This window comes from Penicillium concentricum (genome assembly GCF_028827145.1).
Source record: "Penicillium concentricum strain IBT 3081 chromosome Unknown utg000001l_segment0_segment0, whole genome shotgun sequence".
Taxonomy (NCBI): domain Eukaryota; kingdom Fungi; phylum Ascomycota; class Eurotiomycetes; order Eurotiales; family Aspergillaceae; genus Penicillium; species Penicillium concentricum.
Genome location: NW_026622754.1, coordinates 2,979,436 through 3,002,234, shown reverse-complemented (window position 1 = coordinate 3,002,234; position 22,799 = coordinate 2,979,436). Strand labels below are relative to the sequence as shown.

At 48.0% G+C, this 22,799-nt stretch overlaps 10 protein-coding genes across 10 annotated transcripts; 6 read left to right on the top strand and 4 right to left on the bottom strand.

The window, feature by feature from the left end:
* Positions 1–587: 587 nt before the first annotated feature.
* N7517_001140 (uncharacterized protein) lies at positions 588–3,307 on the top strand (the record flags this gene model as incomplete). The annotated part of the gene is made up of 4 exons (XM_056718870.1): positions 588–1,493; positions 1,556–1,756; positions 1,813–1,982; positions 2,965–3,307. The coding sequence occupies 4 exons, from the start codon at positions 588–590 to the stop codon at positions 3,305–3,307; spliced, it is 1,620 nt and encodes a 539-aa protein (XP_056583005.1).
* A 1,492-nt stretch (positions 3,308–4,799) lies between these two features.
* N7517_001139 (Major facilitator superfamily domain general substrate transporter) lies at positions 4,800–6,721 on the top strand (the record flags this gene model as incomplete). Its single annotated transcript, XM_056718869.1, has 4 exons — positions 4,800–4,927; positions 5,016–5,168; positions 5,229–5,690; positions 5,785–6,721. 4 exons carry the CDS (start codon positions 4,800–4,802, stop codon positions 6,719–6,721), a joined length of 1,680 nt encoding a protein of 559 aa, XP_056583004.1.
* Positions 6,722–7,063: 342 nt separating this feature from the next.
* On the bottom strand, positions 7,064–8,319 carry N7517_001138 (alpha/beta hydrolase; the record flags this gene model as incomplete). The annotated part of the gene is made up of 3 exons (XM_056718868.1): positions 7,064–7,618; positions 7,675–7,928; positions 7,974–8,319. 3 exons carry the CDS (start codon positions 8,317–8,319, stop codon positions 7,064–7,066), a joined length of 1,155 nt encoding a protein of 384 aa, XP_056583003.1.
* Positions 8,320–8,843: 524 nt separating this feature from the next.
* On the top strand, positions 8,844–11,454 carry N7517_001137 (transcription factor; the record flags this gene model as incomplete). Its single annotated transcript, XM_056718867.1, has 5 exons — positions 8,844–9,040; positions 9,106–10,203; positions 10,258–10,653; positions 10,712–10,971; positions 11,030–11,454. 5 exons carry the CDS (start codon positions 8,844–8,846, stop codon positions 11,452–11,454), a joined length of 2,376 nt encoding a protein of 791 aa, XP_056583002.1.
* A 214-nt stretch (positions 11,455–11,668) lies between these two features.
* N7517_001136 (sterol desaturase family protein) lies at positions 11,669–12,451 on the bottom strand (the record flags this gene model as incomplete). Its single annotated transcript, XM_056718866.1, has 1 exon — positions 11,669–12,451. One exon carries the CDS (start codon positions 12,449–12,451, stop codon positions 11,669–11,671), a length of 783 nt encoding a protein of 260 aa, XP_056583001.1.
* A 474-nt stretch (positions 12,452–12,925) lies between these two features.
* Positions 12,926–14,739, top strand: N7517_001135 (flavin-containing monooxygenase; the record flags this gene model as incomplete). The annotated part of the gene is made up of 6 exons (XM_056718865.1): positions 12,926–13,100; positions 13,155–13,556; positions 13,610–13,944; positions 14,019–14,359; positions 14,414–14,561; positions 14,617–14,739. The coding sequence occupies 6 exons, from the start codon at positions 12,926–12,928 to the stop codon at positions 14,737–14,739; spliced, it is 1,524 nt and encodes a 507-aa protein (XP_056583000.1).
* Positions 14,740–15,385: 646 nt separating this feature from the next.
* N7517_001134 (uncharacterized protein) lies at positions 15,386–16,162 on the bottom strand (the record flags this gene model as incomplete). The annotated part of the gene is made up of 4 exons (XM_056718864.1): positions 15,386–15,493; positions 15,547–15,975; positions 16,029–16,070; positions 16,127–16,162. The coding sequence occupies 4 exons, from the start codon at positions 16,160–16,162 to the stop codon at positions 15,386–15,388; spliced, it is 615 nt and encodes a 204-aa protein (XP_056582999.1).
* Positions 16,163–16,551: 389 nt separating this feature from the next.
* N7517_001133 (short chain dehydrogenase/reductase family protein) lies at positions 16,552–17,835 on the top strand (the record flags this gene model as incomplete). The annotated part of the gene is made up of 5 exons (XM_056718863.1): positions 16,552–16,933; positions 16,995–17,099; positions 17,146–17,384; positions 17,445–17,672; positions 17,722–17,835. The coding sequence occupies 5 exons, from the start codon at positions 16,552–16,554 to the stop codon at positions 17,833–17,835; spliced, it is 1,068 nt and encodes a 355-aa protein (XP_056582998.1).
* A 338-nt stretch (positions 17,836–18,173) lies between these two features.
* On the bottom strand, positions 18,174–19,383 carry N7517_001132 (dihydrodipicolinate synthase family protein; the record flags this gene model as incomplete). The annotated part of the gene is made up of 7 exons (XM_056718862.1): positions 18,174–18,325; positions 18,376–18,689; positions 18,745–18,857; positions 18,910–19,012; positions 19,066–19,214; positions 19,268–19,308; positions 19,365–19,383. The coding sequence occupies 7 exons, from the start codon at positions 19,381–19,383 to the stop codon at positions 18,174–18,176; spliced, it is 891 nt and encodes a 296-aa protein (XP_056582997.1).
* Positions 19,384–19,925: 542 nt separating this feature from the next.
* Positions 19,926–22,592, top strand: N7517_001131 (Amino acid/polyamine transporter I; the record flags this gene model as incomplete). Its single annotated transcript, XM_056718861.1, has 20 exons — positions 19,926–19,937; positions 19,997–20,095; positions 20,154–20,164; positions 20,217–20,244; positions 20,295–20,399; positions 20,456–20,571; positions 20,625–20,632; positions 20,690–20,823; positions 20,876–20,941; positions 20,997–21,123; positions 21,175–21,210; positions 21,264–21,334; positions 21,388–21,442; positions 21,505–21,527; positions 21,577–21,660; positions 21,716–21,971; positions 22,027–22,173; positions 22,231–22,284; positions 22,337–22,494; positions 22,548–22,592. The coding sequence occupies 20 exons, from the start codon at positions 19,926–19,928 to the stop codon at positions 22,590–22,592; spliced, it is 1,635 nt and encodes a 544-aa protein (XP_056582996.1).
* Positions 22,593–22,799: the final 207 nt, after the last annotated feature.

Sequence of the window (22,799 nt, the reverse complement as noted above, 5' to 3'; positions counted from 1 at the left end):
TTAAAGGATAGGCGGTGAAGTAGGTGAACAAAACTACTTAGGCGCAATTACAAGTAATTGCTTGTCTAATAAGATCTGTTTATGATTTTATAGATGAGTTACTAGCTTGATTTAGCAATTTCTTTCTATTGAACGTTTAATCGAACATCCTTTTGTCCTGTCCAACTTGTTTAACCTCGAGCTTCATGCTAGATTGGGCGGTGCATTCAGCGGTGAGGTACACGTTGGGTTATGACGTATGATTGGCCAGCATAAATTCTAATTACTGGCAAAATAATCGATTGGCCGGCAGAAAAAAACATCCCAATATAGTCGAGTACATCTTGCGTTTGTCGTCTCTATTGATTCCTATTGATCCCTATTGATGGATTTAATACAATAGCAATGTTCCTTTCTTTGTTCTTGCTTGCTTCCTTTGTTCCCATCTATGAGCCCTAATCCTTTCCTGGACGGTTATTGCCATCCCAACTCGACTCTCTTCCTTCGATCTCTTCTTCCTTTCCACACCATCTCGTCCCTTCTGCAACCTTTTCATCTCTTCTCATCCTATTTGTCTGGTCCAATTTTAATACCCCTTCTCAATCAATATGGATCCAATTAACCATACCCACCCTGCCTTTGGGTTTGACCAATCTGCTTTCGACTCCCAGGCTTTCCATGACTTTGCCAACCTGGATGCTGGCGGGCCTTTCAATACTGCAAATGGGTTCACCTATGAGAAAATTGATTCTATGGTCAGCTTTGACGAGTGCTATGCCAGTATACCTCTCGATGGCCTCGATCAGTCTAGCTCTGACAACGTCCCTATGTTGGGAGCCTTCAACTCTGGCCAGCCCTATTTTAATGCGCCGCTCACACAGTCAGCATTGAACGTCTTCAATCAATATCTTACAGACACTGCTGTCAATGGCGCTGCCCAGCTCAGTGAAACCGCATCTTCCAATGGCTCTGGACAAGCCGCGTTGTCGGCTTCCGCCAGTTTCGACAGTCCCAATTCAACCATTCATGTCAATGACACTCACCAGCTCAGTGGTACCGCCTCTCACAATGGATCTGGCCAGACTGCACTGCCAGCTTTACCTGGCTATGATAAGCCCCGTCCAATCGCACCCCTCAACCGCTCTGCCCAGCCAGCATCCAACAATCTCCCCCTGCATGCACCGCACAGGCAGGTGCCCTACGACCTCTCGATCGGGACTCCGTACACACTAGAGGACAACGATTCCGACAAGATCCGAAAGTGGGAGAACCTTATCGCCCATGCCGATCTGGCCAATGCTGGCGTGCCTGCCTCTGCTTCTCAGATCATTGAAGAAGAGAGCGCTGGACAAAGCCCACAGACTGCGAGCTCATCCAACTCTCTGTTTGACGACGGTCCTCGCTCCCCGTCCGTCGAGATTGTTCAGACTCCCAGCCCCACTCCGTCGACTCCCTCACCTTCCCAAGCTCCTGCACCCACAATAGCACCTTCGAAGGCCGCGAACAATGTGGCTGTAAGTCCCGACTGATGATTAACTCGCCGATTTTAGGAAATTATGCTAACCGTGTTCAACAGGCACGCGCCACTCCTCAACCTGTGCAGCTGCCACGTGCCTTGACACACCAGAAGAATTATGCCCAGCATGTGTCTCCCTTCGCCCCTGTCGCAACAGTTTCCCCCCTGCCCCCTCTGCCCCAACTTCTCGGGAGCTGGAGAACGCTCGCTCCCGGATCCAGAGCCTCGCGAAAGAACGAAACTATTACCAACGCAGTTTGCGTAAGGCGACTAGTGTGGACCCCAAGACAGGCAAAAACACACTCCAAATCCTACAGACCCAGAACACAGCTCTTCGCCGCGCCAATGCTAAGCACTTGGAGGATATGAAGGTTATGGACGAGATGTTGAAAGAGGGACGCCGCCAGTATGCCCTCCTGGGCGATCGATTTAACGAGCTGGCTAAAGACATGCATAAGGCGCAGCTTGAGCTAAACCAGCTCAGAAAGTAGCAGATGGTTGGGCATTCGCAGGGAGTCAAATCTTCTTAGGCAATGCTCAGCCGCTTGCAGCAAAACAATCAAATCGTTCTTCAATGTCAGTTCACTGAGCTACAATAACACCAGGCATACGTAGTTTGATCAGTCTGGAATCTAGTAACTAATGGCCTGTCAATATAAGTATATCCTCCTAGGTCTGTCATCGCCTTTGTCTGCCTAGGATCAACATAATGCTGCAAACGCGATGCAGACAATTGGTGCTAGTAGTTGACCTCGAGACTCAGACCAATTGCAAGTAAGAGTTGAGTCATAATAAAGTAATGATAGTTACGCAAGTGCGTAAGCTCTGAGAAGTTTAGTTTTGTTTATAATAGTTGTTCCCATTCCCATCAGGGCAATAACAACATCTAGCATCTGACACAATAAAATGGATATTGAACACTATGCTCTAGCCTTGCATAAGATAAGGCTAGCAGAGCCCTTAGCTATGTGCTTTGTAGAGAAAGCAGCCGTGGCAGCCAATAATGCAGAAGCGGCAGATATTGGTTGGTTAGCTGGAAAGAGCATGATTCATATTATCGACATTTTATCACTAGAAGGGTTCGGTAAACTCTCTAGCTACATAGTATATGCGTATGTTGATATACAATATCATTCCTGAGACATGATCCCTCTTCACTTTCTCTCACATCCGATCCCTTGATTCCCCCTGGCCACTCGTTTCTCTCTCAGCACTCATTCTACTCCTACTCCCTCTCACCGCTCCTCCCCCTCTTCACACTTCCAAAACTTCTGCCACGGTGACGACTTCTATAAGATTGCTTGGAATCTGCTTGTAAGCATCAATGAAGGTTTTGTTCGTTTCTACCAAAAAACCGCGCTAATTCTAAGTTTGTCTTCAATAGCCTATCGGGCACCTTTCTGCACACTGTGCTGCCCTAATCGCCTACATGCGTCCGCCCTTCGCCATACTCGACCTCGCATCGATAGCCTTGCAAGAGAACACAATTATGACCAACCCACCTTGCGTAATGCAACTAGCGCCGATCTCAAGTCTGGTAAGATCATTCTCCAGATGCTCCAGACAGAGAATGGAGCCCTTCGTCGGGTCAAGGCCAAGCAAGCACGCGAATTGCGGGAGTTGAAGGAGCAGGCTCAGCGCCAATGGGCCCAGTATGTCTCCCTTGGGGATCAGTGCAACGATCTAGCCAAGCAACTGTACCGTACCCTGATTGAACTTAAGGAATTGAAGGGCGAGTGGTATTTCTACCGAATGTTCAAAGGCTACGAGCCAGATCAATGTGATTCAAATCATCTTCGACATCCATATTAAGGGCTAATTTTGCACACAAGCATATATAGTCAGACCCACATGGCAATCTAGAGCCACCACCCTACGTCAATGGTTTCTTCCAAGTATTTTTTCTTGAATTGAGGCTTCCGCCCGGTCGAAGATGCTAATAGTTGACTTGAACTGCACGGGGTAAGGATAGAGAAGCAAGCGCCCGAGAAAGGTTTAACCACCATAATTCAAGATTAGTAGCACTACTCGCTATTCTTGTATTCTGTTACCCTCGCATGTAGACGAATGGTGAAGTATATTGTCAAGACCTACTAATCATCGGAAATATATCCAAGAGATATTCAACTTGTTATTATTAGGTTTGCAAGTAGTTCATGCAGATTGGTTACGGGCATAGCTATAGTCATAGGAGTAACTTGACCGTTGACTTGGAATTGACATATTTAATTTAGCGATCAAATTAAGCTTCACTAGCAAGATTAGAGCGTTGCATAAAATCATGTTCAATGCATAAGATTCCCGATCCGGCAATAAGTGGAGCATTTTCTCGAAAAATCTGTTCCCGCTTATATCGCACATTTGGGCAAAATCTCTCAATAACAAGGCCGGCTGGCCCAATGGCAAGGCGCTTGACTACGAATCAAGAGATTGCAGGTTCGATCCCTGCGTCGGTCAATCTTTTTGCTTTTCTTGCTTTCTACGACCCGCTAGTCAATCTACGTCATACCTACATAAAGCTCCGACTTCGGGGGTCAATGTTGTGACTATTTCCAGCATATATAAAGGTTGTTTGAGATGTGCTTTAGATTTTGATATTTTAAACTTTCAACTCGGACCTCGCAGGAGCCTAAGACTTATGTAACATCGTTGGTATAATTTGAAAGATATCAAACCTAATATCTTGCGGCCTGGAATTGATGGTATTAAAAAGTCATAAGACTGGATGGAATGTACAACATATCCCTTACTTCAATCGACACAGGGCATCCGATTTCAAGCGAGCAAACCACACAGCGTCAAACATGACGACATAGCCTGCAGAATTCGAAGACACCAATGGAGGAACTTCGGGTATACCAAAACAAGGCACAGCATGGTTAGATCTGGTTCGTCCAGATAGAGCCATAAAAACTGGGATGACCCGGGAGCCATATATGTCAGCGGCGTTATTAAAGCAGAAAAAATGCTTCTTAAAATCACATCAAGTGGGTCTGTGCTCAGAGTGGATGCAAGGGACACCAATCAACATTCACCGTCCCGACCGGGTTCCCGATGTGGATGTCGGATCTTGGACTTCGGCATGCCGGTTTACTCGGTTCGGTTCGGATTTAGGTATTTACCACCTGGGAAGCTCTAGACGTTCCAGGGTTCTATAATAATTATGTAAGGATCTATCGCCGCCCGGGCCATCCGTTCCGATTGTGCTTCCTGTTTATATTCGTGCTTTGCCCTTTCTTTTTCTTTTGACAGGTTTGACATTTCAACCCGTTGAGGAAAGGGAAGATATAGCAGTTTGATCGTCATGGCGGATCAAGACGAGATTCGAGGCAATTCGGTCTATCAGGTTGAACACCCTGTTACCGAAACACCCTCACCGGCTGAGAAGCCTGTTGCTATGAAGGAACAGAAGAAGACCGGTTTGATGGCCAAGTCAGTATCCCATACCCCATACTTACCTCATCCTTCATGTTTCCCATTTGCATTCTAGAATATGGAAATAGTATTAACATGCTCACAGAATCGGAAGAATGCTAAACCAGGATATCCGCGAGGAAATGCCTGCATACAAAGATATCGAAATCCACACCTGGGACGGACCCGACGACCCCGATAACCCATTCAACTGGAGCCTCAAATACAAATGGCTGCTCACACTCACCGTGTGCTTCGTGTAAGATATGTCTTTCAACTACACATATATCCTTAGACCATCAACTAACAACCCCACCAGCTCCATCTTGACTGGTCTTCCCGCAGGAACCTATGGCTCCGGAAACGACTGGATGGCGAAAGAATTCCACGTCCAGAATGATCCTTTCCCAAACCTATACTGGGCTACCACCTCCTGGAATATGGGTGCTGCTTTCTGGCCATTGATCTTCGTCCCTCTAACTGAGGCCTCCGGCCGTATGCCAGGATACTTTGTTGCATACATTATCCTCGTGATCTCCCTCTTCCCGTCCGCGTTCGCAAAGAACTTCGCGACTCTCGTCGTGACGAGGTTCTTTGGTGGCGGTGCTTCTTCCGTCTCGATTAATATCGTCGGTGGAAGTATCTCCGATGTGTGGCTTGGTGATCACGCTCGCAGTCTGCCGATGTCCATCTTCGGATTTACGAGTGTTGTGGGTATTGCACTTGGTCCGTTTATTGGGTCTGCTATTGTGCAGATTCAGAAATCACAACCGTGGCGTTGGTAAGAACAACCCTTTTCTTTCCTAATATATATATATCTGCGAGTTGTCCAAAAAAAGAACAAGAGCCCGTCATACTAACCACCTTCTCTATAGGATCTTCTACATCCAAATCATCTACAACGCAGCCCTAATCCCCGTCTTTTGGATCATCCTCCGCGAAACCCGCCCAGATGTGATTCTCAAGAGACGCGCACGCAAGATCCGCAAAGAAACCAACCGCCCGGTCTACGCCGCTTCCGAAATCGACGCACCAAGCAAACTGCGTCTGCTTAAAATCTCCTTCCAACGGCCGACAAACATGCTTCTCACCGAGCCAGTCGTGATCTTCTTCACTCTATGGATCAGTTTCGCCTGGGGAATCCTCTACCTCTTCTTCTCCAGCGTCGTGCAAACCTACTCAACAAATTACGGCTGGGGCACGATGTCAACAGGCCTAGTCCAGCTCGCCATCTCGGTTGGCGCGATCATCGGAACAGCCATCAACCCGTTACAGGATTGGTTCTACCTCCGCTCTGAGCGACGCAATACAGAGAGACCCGGTAAACCCATCCCTGAGGCCAGACTGTACACGTCTATCCCAGGCAGTTTGCTCTTTGCGGGTGGTCTATTCTGGTATGGCTGGGCCAGTCAGCCTGATATCCACTGGATCGTCCCGACTATTGGTATCACGGCTGCGGGTATTGGAATTTATTCCATTTATATGGCTGTTGTTAATTACCTGACTGATGCTTATGAGCGTTATGCGGCGTCGGCTTTGTCTGCTGCTTCCCTTGGAAGAAATGCTTTTGGTGCATTCTTGCCGCTTGCTTCGCCACAGTTGTTTAGCAATCTTGGATTTGGCTGGGCTGGAACTTTGCTAGGGTTTATTGGAGTTGCGCTGTCTGTTGTTCCTGTTGTCCTGGTTTGGAAGGGAAAGCAGATTCGGGAGAGGAGTACCTTTATGAGGGAGGCTATGTGGGAGCCTGAGGAGAAGGTTGAGATTGATCGGACTGGGAAGGAGAGTTCGGGACATAATGAGGGAGTCGTGTGAGATTCAATATGTTGGGGTGTCCTTTTGCGCTGCATTGCATTGCACGGTTGTTTATTTTGTTCTACTTGTTTTGTACTTCTAGTATGCATAAAAATTACATCGATTATCATACTTCAATAAATATTATTCTCTATACTCCGATATATATGGATTGGCAAGAAAGTTGATATCTTCAGAGGTGATCATATGTAGATCAACAACACTCTGAGAGAAGAGGTAAAAGTAGAAAAGGAATCTTGTTGTGGCAATAGAATATCATCATGCTATGGGGTTGAAAGCGCCGTATTTGATGGTATTGGGGGGTTTACCCTCTGATTGAAATGCATGAAAATGTATGAGAACTTAATCTTTAAAACAAGATATCACAAAGTCCGTAATGGTCTTCGTTGTTCCACTCGGAGGTCTCGCTGCCGCAAAGTCCATCAAAGGTCCATCGTGAGCTTCATTCGCCATGTGCAGCGTCACTTTCCCTTTACTATTCCTCTTCAGCATCTCGCCCAACTGCTGTACGTGGTTGCTGAAAACCTCTTCGTAGCCACCTGTCACAAGAATACCTTGGACAGCCTCAAAGCCCTCCCACCAGCTTTCAGGAACATCCAGGGCCATTGCCCAGCCATTACCAGCAGAGATCTCCTGCTGCCAGGGAGAATATCCCACAAGGTGCATACCCCATTTCTTCACAACATTTTGGCTTAAAATATCAGCACTGAACCATCTCTTGTAGGAGGGGGTACAGAAGTTGAATGATGATAATGGTGATACAAGGAAGCATCCTTTCACTGGTTCATCTTGGTCAATTACACTCTCTGCTGCCAGTTCAGAGGGACGATGGCGATGCAGATGAGCCAAGATGCTTAGGGACAGGTGTCCTCCTGCCGAATCTCCTCCGAAGACAATCTAAAGGAACCGAGGTTAGCTTTATGATTAGAAAAGCTGGCCCCCAGCAAACATACGTCCGATGGTCTGCATCCAGAGGCAATGAGATGCTTAAGTGCAAAGATTCCCTGCACCATCTGCCTTGGATACGGGTTGGCGGGTACCAGGCCTGCGCCGTCAGTATACGCCGTGTCATTTCCGTCAATATCGTGCCACGAACCATATTCGAGAATGCAAACACTGAGTTCAATCCCATAATCGGCCGCCTCGTTTCTGACATGCCCCATCCAGTCCAGGTGTCCGTCAGAAAGGGGCATCACATAGCCTCCGCCTAGGGGGGTTAGCAATGTTCTTGCAAGACAATCCTTGATCATACCGTGGAAGAAAAGAACCACCTTGTTCGCTTTCTTTGTTCCAATCCATAACAGCCGAGTTGAATTGTCGGCAGACAAAACATCCACCCGGGGGTTGTCCCCATGAGCTAGCGTCCATGCATTATATGTGTCGAAAGTGGATGGTAGAATTGCCTGAAGCTGGGCAGGTGGGATGGTGACCATCATAGAGCCGGCAAATGCATTCCAGATGGCCGGTCCTAGAGGCAGGTTACTCAACCATGCGCGGATGATGGCCCCTGGAACCCTAAAAGCCGCGCGCGGCAAGACACCAAACACGAGGGTGAAGAGAAACCGTAATCTTAGGGAGGTCGATATTTGGCGCGTCATTTTGCGAATATTTCCTAGTATACAATGCGTGAAGACCAGGATCAAGCGCGTGTAATAAGTAGATCGCCCGTCCCGCCATCCCGGCTATAGGAGAAGCGACGACCTAGGTTTCCTGCGGGCATATCCAAGCTAAGACCAGCACCAGAGAATGTTTAGTTCTTGGTGGAAGAAGGGGCCCAGCAGTTCCCCGGGGTCACTAACGTCCGGAATCCACCCGGCTTAACCGAGTGCCGCCGGAATGGACCCGTCCCTACCTAGAATCACGCTCCACCACGTCCAATGACTGGTGTCTAATGTGACAAAAGTCCTCATTACTGGAGCCCACATCCCTGGGCCCCCACAAAATAGCAAAATGGGGTCATGGCGCAACCGGAACAGACCGTGTTATTTATGAACTCCTTGCTGCGCCCTGTGAGTTGAACATGGAGCTTCCCGGACAGATAGCCATATTGATTAGCTACAAGATATAATTTATCGTTTCCGGTGATCCTGCTAGTACAACGGATACTGCCCGTTGTTGCAAAATGCCCACGAAAGCTCCTGGGAACACAAAACGACGCACGGCACGCCGTAAGGTCGCTTTGGCCTGTGACTCGTGTCGGGGGAAGAAGATCCGCTGCGATGGAAACAAGCCCATCTGTGGACCTTGCATGCGACGGTCGTATCGCATCGATCAGTGTGTATACGATACGGAAAACGCCCGGAATGCCAGCAGGGACGAGTAGGTCTCTCGTGCATGCATGCGTTGTTAAGAGCAAGGAGCAAACTACTTCTAACGCGAGATAGATATTTACACACACTACATCAGCGAATCAAAGAACTTGAAGATGCCCGTTCGAAGGACGGCGTTTCCATCCAGACCCCGACAAATCCTCAAAGCCAGCTGCTCAGTGAAGCCAACAGGGAGGTCGGAATGCACGCGGAAGCAGCCGACTTCTCCACATGTGCTGGCCAATCCCATCTGGAGTCCGCGGCGCAGGATCCGACTCCTAGAAGCTCAGAAGTAGAGGTGCCAGCAGATAGCAGGCCAGCAGCCACTCCTTGTCCCTGCCACAACAGCCAGTCTGTGTTGACAGGAGAAGCGACTGCGCAGAGCTATGAATCGCCGTTATTCGATGAGGGTGAAGGTCACGTAACGGGTATGGGCCAGATCACAGCACCGGCGGCCGAAGGTCGACGTCGGTCGGCCCGATTCCAATTCTATGGTAGCTCCTCCACTGCCTCATTCATGCGATTTGCCTGGCAATCTATGCCTTCGCGGCCGATTAGCGGTTCGACTGCCCAACCTGTGTACAGTAGGCTCCAGGATACGTCCACCAAGTACAGGTTTGATGATTTTGCCCTGCCGCCGCGGATGCTAGCGGATCACCTCTTAAAGTGCTTCTTTGATAAGGTCTATATTTTGTATCCGTTCTTCCACCGTCCAGCTTTTGAAGCGGCCTATCGGAATCTCTGGCGGGCAGAGGACGAGTCTTGTCCACTGACAGACCTGCGTATTGGATTAGGATCCAGCTTTGAATCTGGTTCTCGATCAATTGTGTTTCATTGTGCCCTGAATTTGATGTTTGCCCTGGGCTGTCATTTTGCAGATATTGCCGCTGAGGAAGTCGAGCCTGCCGCGCATTCTTTCTTCCTCCGCGCGAAGGGTTTTATCGGACTCGATTTCCTAGATATCAACACGCTCGGCGTCGTTCAGACGTTACTTATCACGGCGCTATTCCTACAGAGCTCCCCATACCCCAGCCGATGCTGGAATTCTGTTGGAGTCGCATGTAGAGTTGCCCTAGGTTTAGGGCTTCACGAATCAGATACGCTCGCTACATTAACCCCTTTGGAATCTGACATCCGATGGCGAACATGGCATGGATGTGTGATGATGGACATGTAATGGCCAAAATTCTTGTGTTTACCGTCTCTCGCGCTAATCTTCACGCGCAGCACTCTGAGCATGACATACGGCAGGCCAAGCATGACCACCCATCTGGCCTCGCTCCCTCCACCGACCGACTTGGACAACTCCAGCGGTGAAGAACGAACCGGAGAGCCTAAAATAATGGAATTCTACAGGGAGGCTATTGAACTTTACGGTATTCTAGACAGAATCTTAGCAGATGTCTACAACCCTTGCCGCGGTCGGTCACCTCAACATCAATCGCAGCAGGCAACAAAAGGTCTCGGGGGGCTAGACACCGTCCTCGACATCGAGAGGCAACTTACCCTCTTCGAAGCCAATCTTCCTTGTGTCCTGAAATGGCCCGCTGGTCCATCTGCAGCGCATGCGGATGGAGAGCCAAACCTGGCTATCGCGCAACAGCGGAATGTTCTACATGCGAGGTGTGTTGCGTTGCATCCAATATCATTTCACAAGCTCCTTTCTTACCTTTCTGCATAGATACATCCATCTCCACCTTCTCCTCTACCGTCCTATCTTCACACAGCTTTACTCGGAAAGAGTACGAACTCGAGAGGCAGCAACCGGGCCAGAGCTGCAAGAGAGCTGGATATTCTCTGTAACCTCGCAGAGTACATTGTACTCCTCCATGTCCAGCAAATGCGCTACCTCCTGCGTGATGGCTGCCATTGATCTCACCCACCTAGTCCACGAGACTTACCAGACCAACGCCGCTGATGCATGGTGGTACAATGGATTTTGTATGCTGCCAATGAACTCCTTGCCCTCTAGGTCTGATACTGATTCTACACGGTCTAGACGTATCTACCGCTGCAATAGTCCTACTCATGTCATTCTCAATCCCATCAATATTAGAGCCATTTACTATGGACAAAGCGCGAGAAGCCTGGAGAGAGGCAACGTCGGTTTTAGAGTTCATGACTTCATTTAGCCGCTCAGCCAGCAACACCCTGCAATTTCTGCAGGCTGCGTACCGCCAGTCAGTGCCCGGCAGTCCGCAGCAGACAGTCCCAAGAGTCGATGCTTTGCAGCTTCCTGGTGAAAACTCCCAGTCCAACGATCCATTCGACCACCCGGATACAGACCCAGCCAAAACTCCGGTCTTCAACTGGGAAGAGTTCACTGCGAACATGGGGCCCAGTCTGGACGACTTAGGGTTCTTGACAAGGCTTCACTTTCCTGACACTTGGAATTCAGGGAGTACTTGTTATGGCTTTGATTAGTTTCATTTTCTTCTAGGGAAGTGAGATATGCCTAAAATCTAGTCTACTGCTTGAACTCTATCTACATACATCTCCACAACGCCCCAGTAACACAGACCACAAACATCAATTCCAGTCCCCCAACCTCCGAACACCATTCCAGACGTCAAAGCCGCCAAGAAGCTTCAGAGGAGGCCGAAGGGGTTTCGCCTTAGCTCAAATATCTCAGGTCCATTCATTCCGTGATCTTCACCTTCTTCACTTTGGCCCGATCCCATCCCACAAAATCAGACCCATGGATCCAGTCCATTAAGCCAATAGTGCCATAGTTGACACGAAACTTCTCGTGATGGAGATCATGTAGTTCCGCCGGTGGCAGTTTCAGAAAGTCATAGCCGCTATGGTCTGCTGCTGCTTCCCACAGCTCAAACAGGCCAAAGGCCATGATGGATAGGAAATGCGCCCCTTTGAAGTATAGCGGGATCGCAATCGGCAAAACATTGGCAAGAAGGTGTTCCACTGGATGCGCGTACTCGGCTGCAAAGGCGACGGGGGTGATGTATTTGTGGTGCATCTTGTGGATGTAGACGTAGATTCTAGGGTGATGGAGGGCACGGTGGACGTAGTAGAATGAAACTTCCCGCGCGAGCAGGCCAAAGACGAAATCCACGATGAATATCTTCAGAGAAGGCACGATCGGATCCATGTTTAGGATTGGGTGGTCGAAGCCTCGCAAGTAGAGTATGATATATTGTAGAGCCACGATCCAGATGTGGTTGAAGAGGGAGACCTTGATGCAATGCTGGATCTGCTGACGCGTTGGCTGGCGGCGGGCGCCTTGGATTTTATGGCGCTGTGAGAATTTCGGGAACAGAGTATCGATCAGCATGTAGATGGTTGCTGGGAGAATGAACCCGACGATCTGGGACAAGATGCTACCCATGATTTCGATGGTCCCTGGCTTGTGTGTGGTGATTATATGTGTCCAGACGGACTGTAGCTGTGCGTGCACATCCATGGCTGTTGTTGTTCTTTGGAAAGGTGTGATCCAAGCCTTCAAGGTCTGCAAACTGACATCGCTTTCCTTGAAGTCTCAGTCGTATTATAGCCCTGAATAAAAGTCAACACGGAACTCTTCCGGTACTCACAAGAGATGTAAATGTCAACAATACCGCGGTTGGCCTTTGTTCTAATGCCCGGAACGAACCCGAAGAATATGATCTGCATGGGGATACTCCCGGAGACTGGTCGAGGGGGCCACCTACTAGGCCTCGACCTATGCATGATCTGAATTTCCCCTCATGCTCTCCTTCTCCAAGGTATCTCGCGGGAGTCTATGCAAATGTCGTGCCTCGCTTCAGACGCCTCCTGTGCCACCGGATCGTTCCGATATAGCATGGCAAACGCCATAATTGATACTTAAGCCCACGCGAATCCCAAGTCAAGACAAAGGGGAGTAACTTATCTGTGAGCCTTTAATATCACCGCCGCTATGACCTCCAAGTCCTCCGACAGTCCCTCCTTCAGTCAGATTGTATGCGTTGGCGCCGGGCTATCAGCCGTCGCACTGGGCGCAACTTTAAAGAGGTGGTATGACCTTGACGACATTCAGTTCTTTGAAAGACACCCCACGACCGGTGGGACATGGTACATCAACACCTATCCAGGTCAGTAATTACCCACCTCCTTTGCGTCTCACTTGCTAAACGTACGTCTTGTAGGATGCGGCTGTGATGTCCCAAGTGCTCTATACAGCTTCTCTTTTGCCTTGAACCCTAATTGGACGAAGCTCATGCCGTCAAACAAGGAAATCAAAGAGTATGTCGACAACGTGGTGGATACCTACGACCTCCGACCAAAGATGTCTTTCGGGACGGAAGTTGTCCGCAGTGTCTGGCGAGAAGATGCAAACCGCTGGCTTCTCTACATGCGTGACCTGAACACTGGACAAGAATATACCCACGAGTGCCAAATTCTCTTCGCAGCCACAGGACAACTTGTCGAGCCGCGCCCGTGTGAGATTCTCGGCGAGTCGGATTTTGAAGGGAGCATCTTCCATTCAGCGCGGTGGGACCATAGCGTTGACCTCGAGGGGAAAGATGTTGTAGTCATTGGGAACGGATGTATGAGTCCTCCCCCTTGCCCAGTTTTAGCGGGAAATCTGACAGGCATTCAGGTACTGCCGCGCAGATTGTGCCAGCACTGGTCAATGAAGGAAAGATCAAGTCGCTCGCGCAGATTGTGCGCTCAAAGCACTGGATATTCCCAGTTCCGAACTTTGCCTACCCCCGGCTTCTGCAGTGGATCTTTCGCTATGTTCCATTAGCTATGAGATTGCATCGACTTCACATCTTCTTGATCGCCGAGAATGACTTTCGCTTGTTTCCGATGACCAAAAGCGCGGCTAGACTCAGGGAGAAGCGACGCAGGCAGGTGGAAAAGTACATGCGCGAGGCCGGTCCGGAAAAATACCACGACCTCCTCATTCCAGACTTTGATGTAGGATGCAAGGTGCGTCTCAATTTCTATTCTCAGGCTCTACCCTTTAGATACTGAACGGAAACCGATGCTAATTCGATACCCAGAGGCGAATCTTTGACCCTGGCTACCTTGACTCTCTCCACAGTGACAAGGTCCTCCTGACAGACGGGAAAACCAAGAAGATCACGGCAAAAGGGATTGAGACAGACAAAGGCTTTATCCCAGCGGACGTGATTATCCTCGCCACTGGGTTCCAAACCAACAAATTCAATCCCTACATGGATGTGGTCGGGCGCACCGGCCAGAATGTCTCACAGCACTGGTCAAAGTACGATGGCCCAGCTGCCTACAACTGCTCTGTGCTCAGTGGGTTTCCGAACTTCTTCATGCTCTTGGGCCCTAATGCTGCAACCGGGCATACATCGGCTGTGATGGCTGCAGAGAAGTCCGTTGCCAACGCTTGACCCCAATCAATATACGATCCTAACCATTTAAATAGTTCCATCAATTACGCCCTCCGTGTCCTGAAACCAGTCTTAGATGGCGACGCCGCTTCGGTCGAAGTAAAGGCTAAGGCTGAGCACGACTACGTTTACTGGGTGCAGGATGCATTGAATAAACGCGTTTGGAATGCAGGCTGCGTATCGGTAAGTCGACCTGCCATTGCCATCTGCTGCCTTCTATCTAACATGTTGCCCGCAGTGGTATCTCAATAACAAGAAATGGAACTCCATGTCCTACCCTTGGACGCAGGGCCACTACTGGTGGAGAAGTCTCTTCCCCACATGGTCGGACTGGTATATCAAGGTTCGATCTCCTCCGTGATATTGCGTTGATACAGTACACTGACTGTAAGCAGAAAGTGGCGAAGCCATCCAACCGTTCATTGTCCAGTGTCTTGTTTCTGGCTCTTCTGTGCGTTGGGTTTCTAGGAATCACACAGTTGAATCATACTGGGGATATCTCTCTCCCGCATATCAGTAGCTACTTGACTACGGCGCTGTCCAACCTGACCAGCAGATAGATGTAATCAACGGTCAGCTCAGAGCAGTTATTTCGTTTGTTTCTATCTTACTAGGTCCACGAGCTATTTGATTGGCCTTACTCAGTTGTTTATAAACACACTGTATAGTATGCATTTTCGTTAGAAATCAACTATTACCCATATCAAACGATCCCCACTTAGCCAGTCTAGCTCTAGATAGGTTGAAGATTGGAAAGTAAAATGGGTAAATATGAATAGCACAGTCTCATACTCCAAAGACCAGTGCCGAGCAAGCTAATGAGAGTGGTAGGGACTATTTGGACACTGTTTCATCTAGTCTATTGTGTAAGCATTCGAAACAAGATACCTAGCTCTACAAGACAACTCCCTGGAAGTAATACGTGTATCGCAAAGTACTGCAGTTTGTGCAGCCATAAAACCATCTTATTATTTCTAAAATCTGATGTTGCGTTGAAACTGTGGCAATCATTCACGTTTATAAAAAGTGCAGGCAGACTCAATAGACGTGCCTTTCACAACCACAGCCCTGCGTGTCAAGAACTTGTCCTCACCAACTATTTCAACAGCCCAGATCTAATCGTTTATTTAGCCAGTATTTGACACAGCACAAGCGCCTAGAAGCTTACCTGCTCAGCCGTCCATCCAAAATGAACACTACGAACAAAATCGTGAATGAAAGCTTTCTCGACAATCGTCTGAGCGGTTTCACTTTCATGGTCCACGGCGATGGCTTCAGTCAAGCCATACAGAATGCCCGACCCAACATCCTTGGTCTGCAGCTCAATCAGGGGGCGGACTCCGTGTGAAGTCCTTTCTCCGGAAATGTAGTGACTGCGGATGTAAACAAGACCGAAGATCGTGTCGTTGTGCTCGAACTCGGTCCACGTTAATGGTCGCTTCTCCGGTGCCCCTTTCAGACCACTGGTCAGGGCAGCCTCAAAAGTAATCCATTCAGCTGCTTCCCCTGTCGAGCTATGTGTCTCTGAGCTCTGGGTGATTTTCAGTGTCATCTTCGACGCCTCAATGGCCTTCCTTGTTATCCACCCGATTCCTTGCTATTCTGCTTTAGCTTCATGACTCTAGATATTGGAAATGTGGACCTGTTTACCAGTTTTAGGACAGCGTCTAGGTTGGTTGATCGGGCCTTGTCCTGTTTCCGGGGTTGGATCAGCGGGGGGTTATTTGCGTAACATGGGATAAGCTTACCAACACCCAGTTGCCATTCAGATCAAAAGAAGCCATTCTATCCAACTTCTAGTGTTCAAATCTCCGGGATTAAATTTAGAATAGCGGCGAGTCACGGCTAGGTCGACGGTGCAGCCAAAGCAATGCCTCCACGACAGAGCAGGTAGATATATATTATGGTACCGGTATGTTCTTTGCACGTTCAGTTTCAGTTCGGAAGCTTCCAGTCAGCTACGGGTAATCCCTCATGATTCCGGTCCTGTTATGCTTGTACCCTCTGGTGCCCGGGTCCCTTCCGAACTCCGGAACAATGGCGAAATGGATGCATAAGCAGCGTGCGTCAGCGTGTAGCCGAGGTTCCAAGTGAATATCTGGCTGTTAACTGGTATATCAAGTGAACTTCACTGTTCCATCGTTACTACCGGTTCCCTTCACGCTTCTCTAAGATGACGAAAACCAGAGGAATCCTTCCTCATGAAGGCCTCTACATTGACCCAGTTATAGCTGCCCTACGAAAGACAATCCTTCACCCGCTTGTCGCGTTGATTTTCCTATACCTGGTGCACTGGGGAAGATTGAGCGTCGTTGCACCGTACGAGAAGCTCGTCCAAATCACCGCAGCGACCAGTGTGTTCCTGTGGCTAAACGATTGGTTGAGTGCCAAAAGCCGGAACAATTGGACTACAGATGATACGTGGAACTGGAGGAAAGAGATTGTCGTGGTGACCGGTGGTAGCGGCGGTATTGGCGCGGGAGTCGCTCAACGTCTTGCTGCTATGGGGGCACGTGTTGTTGTGGTGGACATCATTCCTTTGACTTATACACTTGGTATTTTATTTTTACTGACGAGAAAGCCTTCCTTTTGCCTGTATTTGCTAACTCTGAAAAGACAACGATCGCATCTCGTACCTCAAATGCGACTTGAGCGACGAGCAAGAAATCGCAGCTGTTTGCGAAAAGATCAGATCTCAAGTCGGCCATCCTACCGTTTTAGGTCAGTAAAAGCAGCCTCCTCACAAGCCTCTGACTAACCCTCGCAGTCAACAATGCTGGCCTGTCCCGTGGTCGGACGGTGGTCGAAGGCACATACGGCGACAACAGAATAACGCTGAAGACTAACTTACTAGCACCATTCCTGCTCTCAAGAGAATTCCTTCCAACTATGATCCAGCAAAATCATGGACACATTTTCAATGTTGCCTCGATGAGTGCTTATATCCCCCCGCCGGGACTTGCAGATTACGCGGCGTCGAAAGCTGGTTTGATTGCCTTCCACGAGGTATGCCTCAAGTATGCTGCTCAACTTCTTATACAGCCTCTAATCTCCTCTACTGTGCAGTGCCTTGCCCAAGAACTCCGACTCCAGAATGCGCCCAAAGTCCGCACCTCTCTCGCAGTGCTGAGCTTCGTAAAAACGCCCCTATTCAAGGGCGAGACAAACCAGTCGCGGTTCCTGATGCCTCTTTTACATGTGGACACCGTTGTGGACGCCATGGTGGATATGCTTGATAGTGGGCTAAGTACGAACATTTTTCTTCCGGGAATATTTGGCTATTTTGCAGGCTTGGTGGGTTCTTTACCTTTGATGTAGGACATCACATTAACGGGCTTTACAGAGAGGAGCGCCCGATTGGTTTCAAAATTTGGTCCGGAGTGGTACCAAATCGCTCAAAGTCGACTTCAAGGGGCGCCAGGAGATTAATCCAAAGACTGGAAGACTTGTTCAGTAGGCTTTTGTTCGTGATCCGCACATTCAGCTTCCCACAGCGCCATGAGTGTCGAGTACGTTTCGTGGGCGACTCCAAAGGATTGAGAATATACATCTCACCGGCTATGGTATGACGATGGCTGGATAGGTGATCGATCGTCCTATTATGGCTGGTCTAGCTAGCTAGAAATGAGTCGGCCTTGCTAACTCCCGATACTAGAGCTTTGCTTCAATAAATTTCATTCTATACAATCCGATGGAGATGGAGTGGCTAAATATATAAGAGTATTGACGATCATAGGAAAGGTGTAAGTAAACATAGAACTTGGTCCGACATAGTGGTGACAATAGACTACCACGCTATGGTGTTGAAACCTTTTGTGTTAATTCATACTCAAGTCGCATTGCCTCACCCAAAGCTTTCATAAATTCCTCCCCTTCGGTTTCCTTCAACGGAAGCAATGGCTTTCGCGGAGAAATTCCATACCCATGCATGTTGTTCAATGCATACTCTACGTATATTAGCTTAGCGCCCATCAACATTCTTTAGGGATATACTCACTCATAGCCCGAATACCACCTGGAACCGCAGCAGCATCAGCTCGCGCAAGAATCCCTTGGATCTTTCTTGCTTCCTTGCGCTCAGTCTCCGTTGGGAATGGCAAATTCAGTAATGACCAGAGCCTCATAGAAGCCACTGGTACAAAGTTAGGGATACCGCTAACAGTGCCATGACCAGAACATTGCATCCAGGGGGTCAGGTCCGCAATAAGGCCGTCCAGCAAGAGGAATGGGTATTCTCGAGTCTCATTTATTGAAGTATCTTCAGAAATCAGGGCTTGAAGACGGATGAGCTTGCCCATGCTCCCACCGCATCTGCTATTATCAGCGCTGTATACATGGCGAGAGTTGCTGAGAAGGTTGATCTCACGTCAATTTCACTCCACATAAATTAGATGTTTTCTTCATAATTGCACAGATGACTTTTGAAGACATATCCTGGCCGCCAGCGTTGGAAGGAAAGTTGTATAGCAAGAGAGGAATCTGTAACTTCATGAGCAATAATATATATAGTGCGTTAACAAGCCATACTTACTGGTGATGCTTCGCAAATATCAACATAATATCGAATTACTTGGTCCATGTCGGTGGACAAACTTGCAGCATAGTAGGCAGGTAGAATAACCATGCCCGCATCTCTGTTATTGTTAGAAGGAAGCTAATCAGCCTCCGGAATTGAGCGGTAACTTACGCCCCGGCATCTGCAGCAGCTTTGGACAGGCTAATAGTTTCTCTGGTGCTGAGTCCTCCTACACCAGCGACCATTGGAGTAGATTGAAACCCTCCCTCATCCAATGTTGCCCTAATGAAGCGGATAAGGGAGACACGCTCATCGAAGTCCTAAGACCATTAGTACTATCATCTGAAGGCATGACAGAAAGAATCAAACTCACCAGATGAACAGCCTCCCCTAATGATCCAGCACATACTGGTACTGAACGAGTAGTGCCATCAGTATGTAGTTTCATACTATGCGTTGAAACAACTTACCCATGCCGCGGGTTACCATAGCTGTGTTTGATGTCAGATAAGCGCATTAACTGGTAAAATCCCAAATATGAGCTCTATCTATCCTACCTAGCAAATGTCTCCGATAGCTTTCATAGTCAATTTCTTGGTTGTCATCAAAAAAAGTTGGTAGTGGCACGTATACTCCTGGCCGGAGTGGCCGTGTAGTATATTCCATTGTAGGATCACAAGCAGTTGAATAGTCTTTACGAAGTCAATTTCCAGGATTTCCAGGATTTCAGATTGGTTAGAGATTCAATGTTCAACGACCTCTTTCGTACCTTTGAAGGACGTGAGCGTCGGGAGCGTCGGTCTCTTCCCGCTGATAAGACAGGCGCGGGAACTCCCCGTTCGACCCGCATGCCAAGGTTGTGATGAACTGTGGAAGAGCCTTATCGCGGAGATAAGTTGATTTAAGCTTCATGTGGCGTTTTTGGTAGATGGGTTGATAATTTGATAATCACATACCTATGGATGTATATATGATCGTTTAACCCCCTTTTAACGAAAGTAGTTCATTCATTACCAGCTACGTTGAACAATATGCAGGACGAGGTGAGATATATCTCCTTCGGCAGTAACATGTATGGTTTTGATATTAACGTACATCACAGAAAGCCAAAGAACTGGCTTATGATGCCAACGAGATTCGTGTCGGTATGGGAACTACCCAAGATATAGGTAGCAATCATGGCCTCCAGCGCGAGCTTAGGGTACGCCGAGCCACACACCCTTTAAACTGCTACTAGAGTAAACTAACGATCAATATAGCCACGGCATCTGTAAGTGTCAGAACACTTGGGCTTGATACAGGGGACTCACGATTTAATCTAGACAAATGATTGCCATCGGAGGTGTTATTGTCAGTTATCATCCTACTATCACCTGACGTTCGTGCTGATAAATTCTCAGGGTACTGGCCTCTTTTTAGGCACAGCGAGTGATCTTAAGAATGGTGGACCAGCTGGACTTCTTATTGGCTACTGTATCATGGCTTCGTTGCTGTACTCGGTAATGGTAAGGCAACTTCTGATTCTTTGATATCTCTAGAAATGGCTAATGGAAATTTGCAGGTTGCTCTCGGCGAGATGGTATCGCAATTTCCCATTCCTGGTGGTCAATTTGCTTTGGCTGGCCGGTTCAACTCACCCGAGCTTGGGTTTGCCATGGGTATCCTATTCTGGTATAAGTAAGTGACACTGTATTCTGAACTACGAGAAGCTGGACTTACGAATTCTTTAGTTATATTGGTGCGACTATTCTTGCTTATCCCGGGAAAATAGACGGTATCTAACTAACCTCTCTAGTTGTCCTACCGGCTGAAATTTCCGCTGCGGCTGTTCTCGTTACATTTTGGACCCCGGCAGGACAGACAGATTCTACGTGCTCTACTGGAATCTGTAATAATGCTATGTGGGTTGGCCTGATGCTTATCGTTGTGGTATGAATTGGTGCAAATGACTGTACTACAAATGATATTGACGAGCATCTAGTTTGCTATCAATTATGCGGGAACCCGAGTCTTTGGTGAAATGGAATTCTGGTTCTGTTCAATCAAGGTAAGATGAGAAGAGCGCAGTGTCAAAACTGGGGAGAAACTGACTTTTGATATAGGTTGTGACTATCATTGGCCTTATTATCACCGGTGTTATCATTAGTGCCGGCGGCGGTCCTAACCATGAGGCAATCGGATTCAAATATTGGAAGGAGACTGGTGGATTCATACAATATGAAGGAATTGGTAAGTCGATCAGTTCAACCCCCACTTACTGGTATCTAACATTCAATAAAGCCGGCTCAAAAGGACGTTTCCTCGGATTTTTCAGCGGTGAGACCAGATTCGAAATATAAGCTCGTACCGAATAACTCATCGGTTTATAGTTTTGATCAATGCTGCATTCGCATTCATTGGATCTGAGATTACAGCAATTGCAGCTGCGGAGACCGCGAATGTAAGAGTTTGTCAACCCAATCGCGAGTTCACTTCACTTACAACCTGTCACAGCCACGAAAGAATGTCCCACGCGCCATCAAGAGTGTTTGGATTAGGCTTGTACTCTGTGAGTTCAGATGATTTGTTTCTCAGACGTTAATGTACTAACCTCCCTTCCCTTCAATCCAGTCTATCTCTGCAGTGCTTTCTTGGTGAGTGCTCAAGATTCAATAGTGACTAGCAGTCTACTTACAATCACAGATCGGACTTCTCGTGTCTCCCTCGGATCCCTCTCTCAGTCTTGCTTCGACTGCAGCCAAGAGTCCCTTTGTCATCGCTATCCAAGTACTTTACCGTCAAGATATTGTCTTAAGATCAAGAAGCTAATATATACAAACAGAACTCTGGAATCTCGGTCCTCCCTTCCATTATTAATGCAGCCCTTCTCACCAGCGCATGGTCTGCCGGTACAGCCGATCTTTTTGTCTCATCAAGAACCCTATACGGACTAGCAGCCCGCGGACATGCCCCAAAGATCTTTCTCAAGACTCGAGCAGACGGCTTCCCTTGGGTTTGCTTTCTATTCTGTGGGGCTTTCTCTTTCCTCTCATTTATGGCCGCTGCCCACGGAGAAGCGGGCAAAGTGTTTGGCTATTGTGAGTAATATCTTGAGGAAGATTGCGTTAGACTATGGATCTAACGTTAATAAAGTCTCTAACATGACTGCGATGTGCGGTATGATCTCCTGGACAGGAATCTTGTGGACCAGCATCCGTTGGAACAAAGGTCTCAAGGCGCAGGGCATCGATCGAAAGACACTCCCATATATGGCACCTCTTCAACCATATCTATCATACTGTCAGTACACAAAATTTCCACTTCGCGTGGGAGATACTAATTTGTGCGACCTTGCAGATGGAATCTCAATTTGCATTATGGTCATCATCTTCGGCGGATTTGGTTCCTTTAGTGAGTTCCAAGATATGAAGCAACTCGGTCCTTTTACTGATCTCCATTAAAGTGCCTAGCTTTGACGCTTCCTCTTTTGTTACGACTTACTTTCCAATTCCGTTCTTTGCCGTCCTCTTTTTCGGATACAAATTTTGGAACAAGTCAAAGATGGTCGACTATGTTCACATGGACTTTGTCACCGGCTCTTCGAGTGAGGTTATTGAGAAGGTTAGTCTCATGTTACCTCAAATGTTTCATGTAATTAATAGTTTACCGTCTAGGAGAGCGCTCAGAGTCTGTGGCAGAAGATTTCCGATAGGATCTAAATGATACCTGTCTTGCGCCGACCATGTGTGATTGATAAGATAACCTTATTCTACTGCTGTGTATATTGACAAAGTGCTTCTTTTAATTTGAATTTATGTACTGTCTCTCGTGATGTTGGCCCCGTACGGAGTTGCTCCGAACTATACTAAAATAGACGAACCTTGGCACAACCTGTCTGTAGTTGTGGGGCGATAGGGGAATTTAGT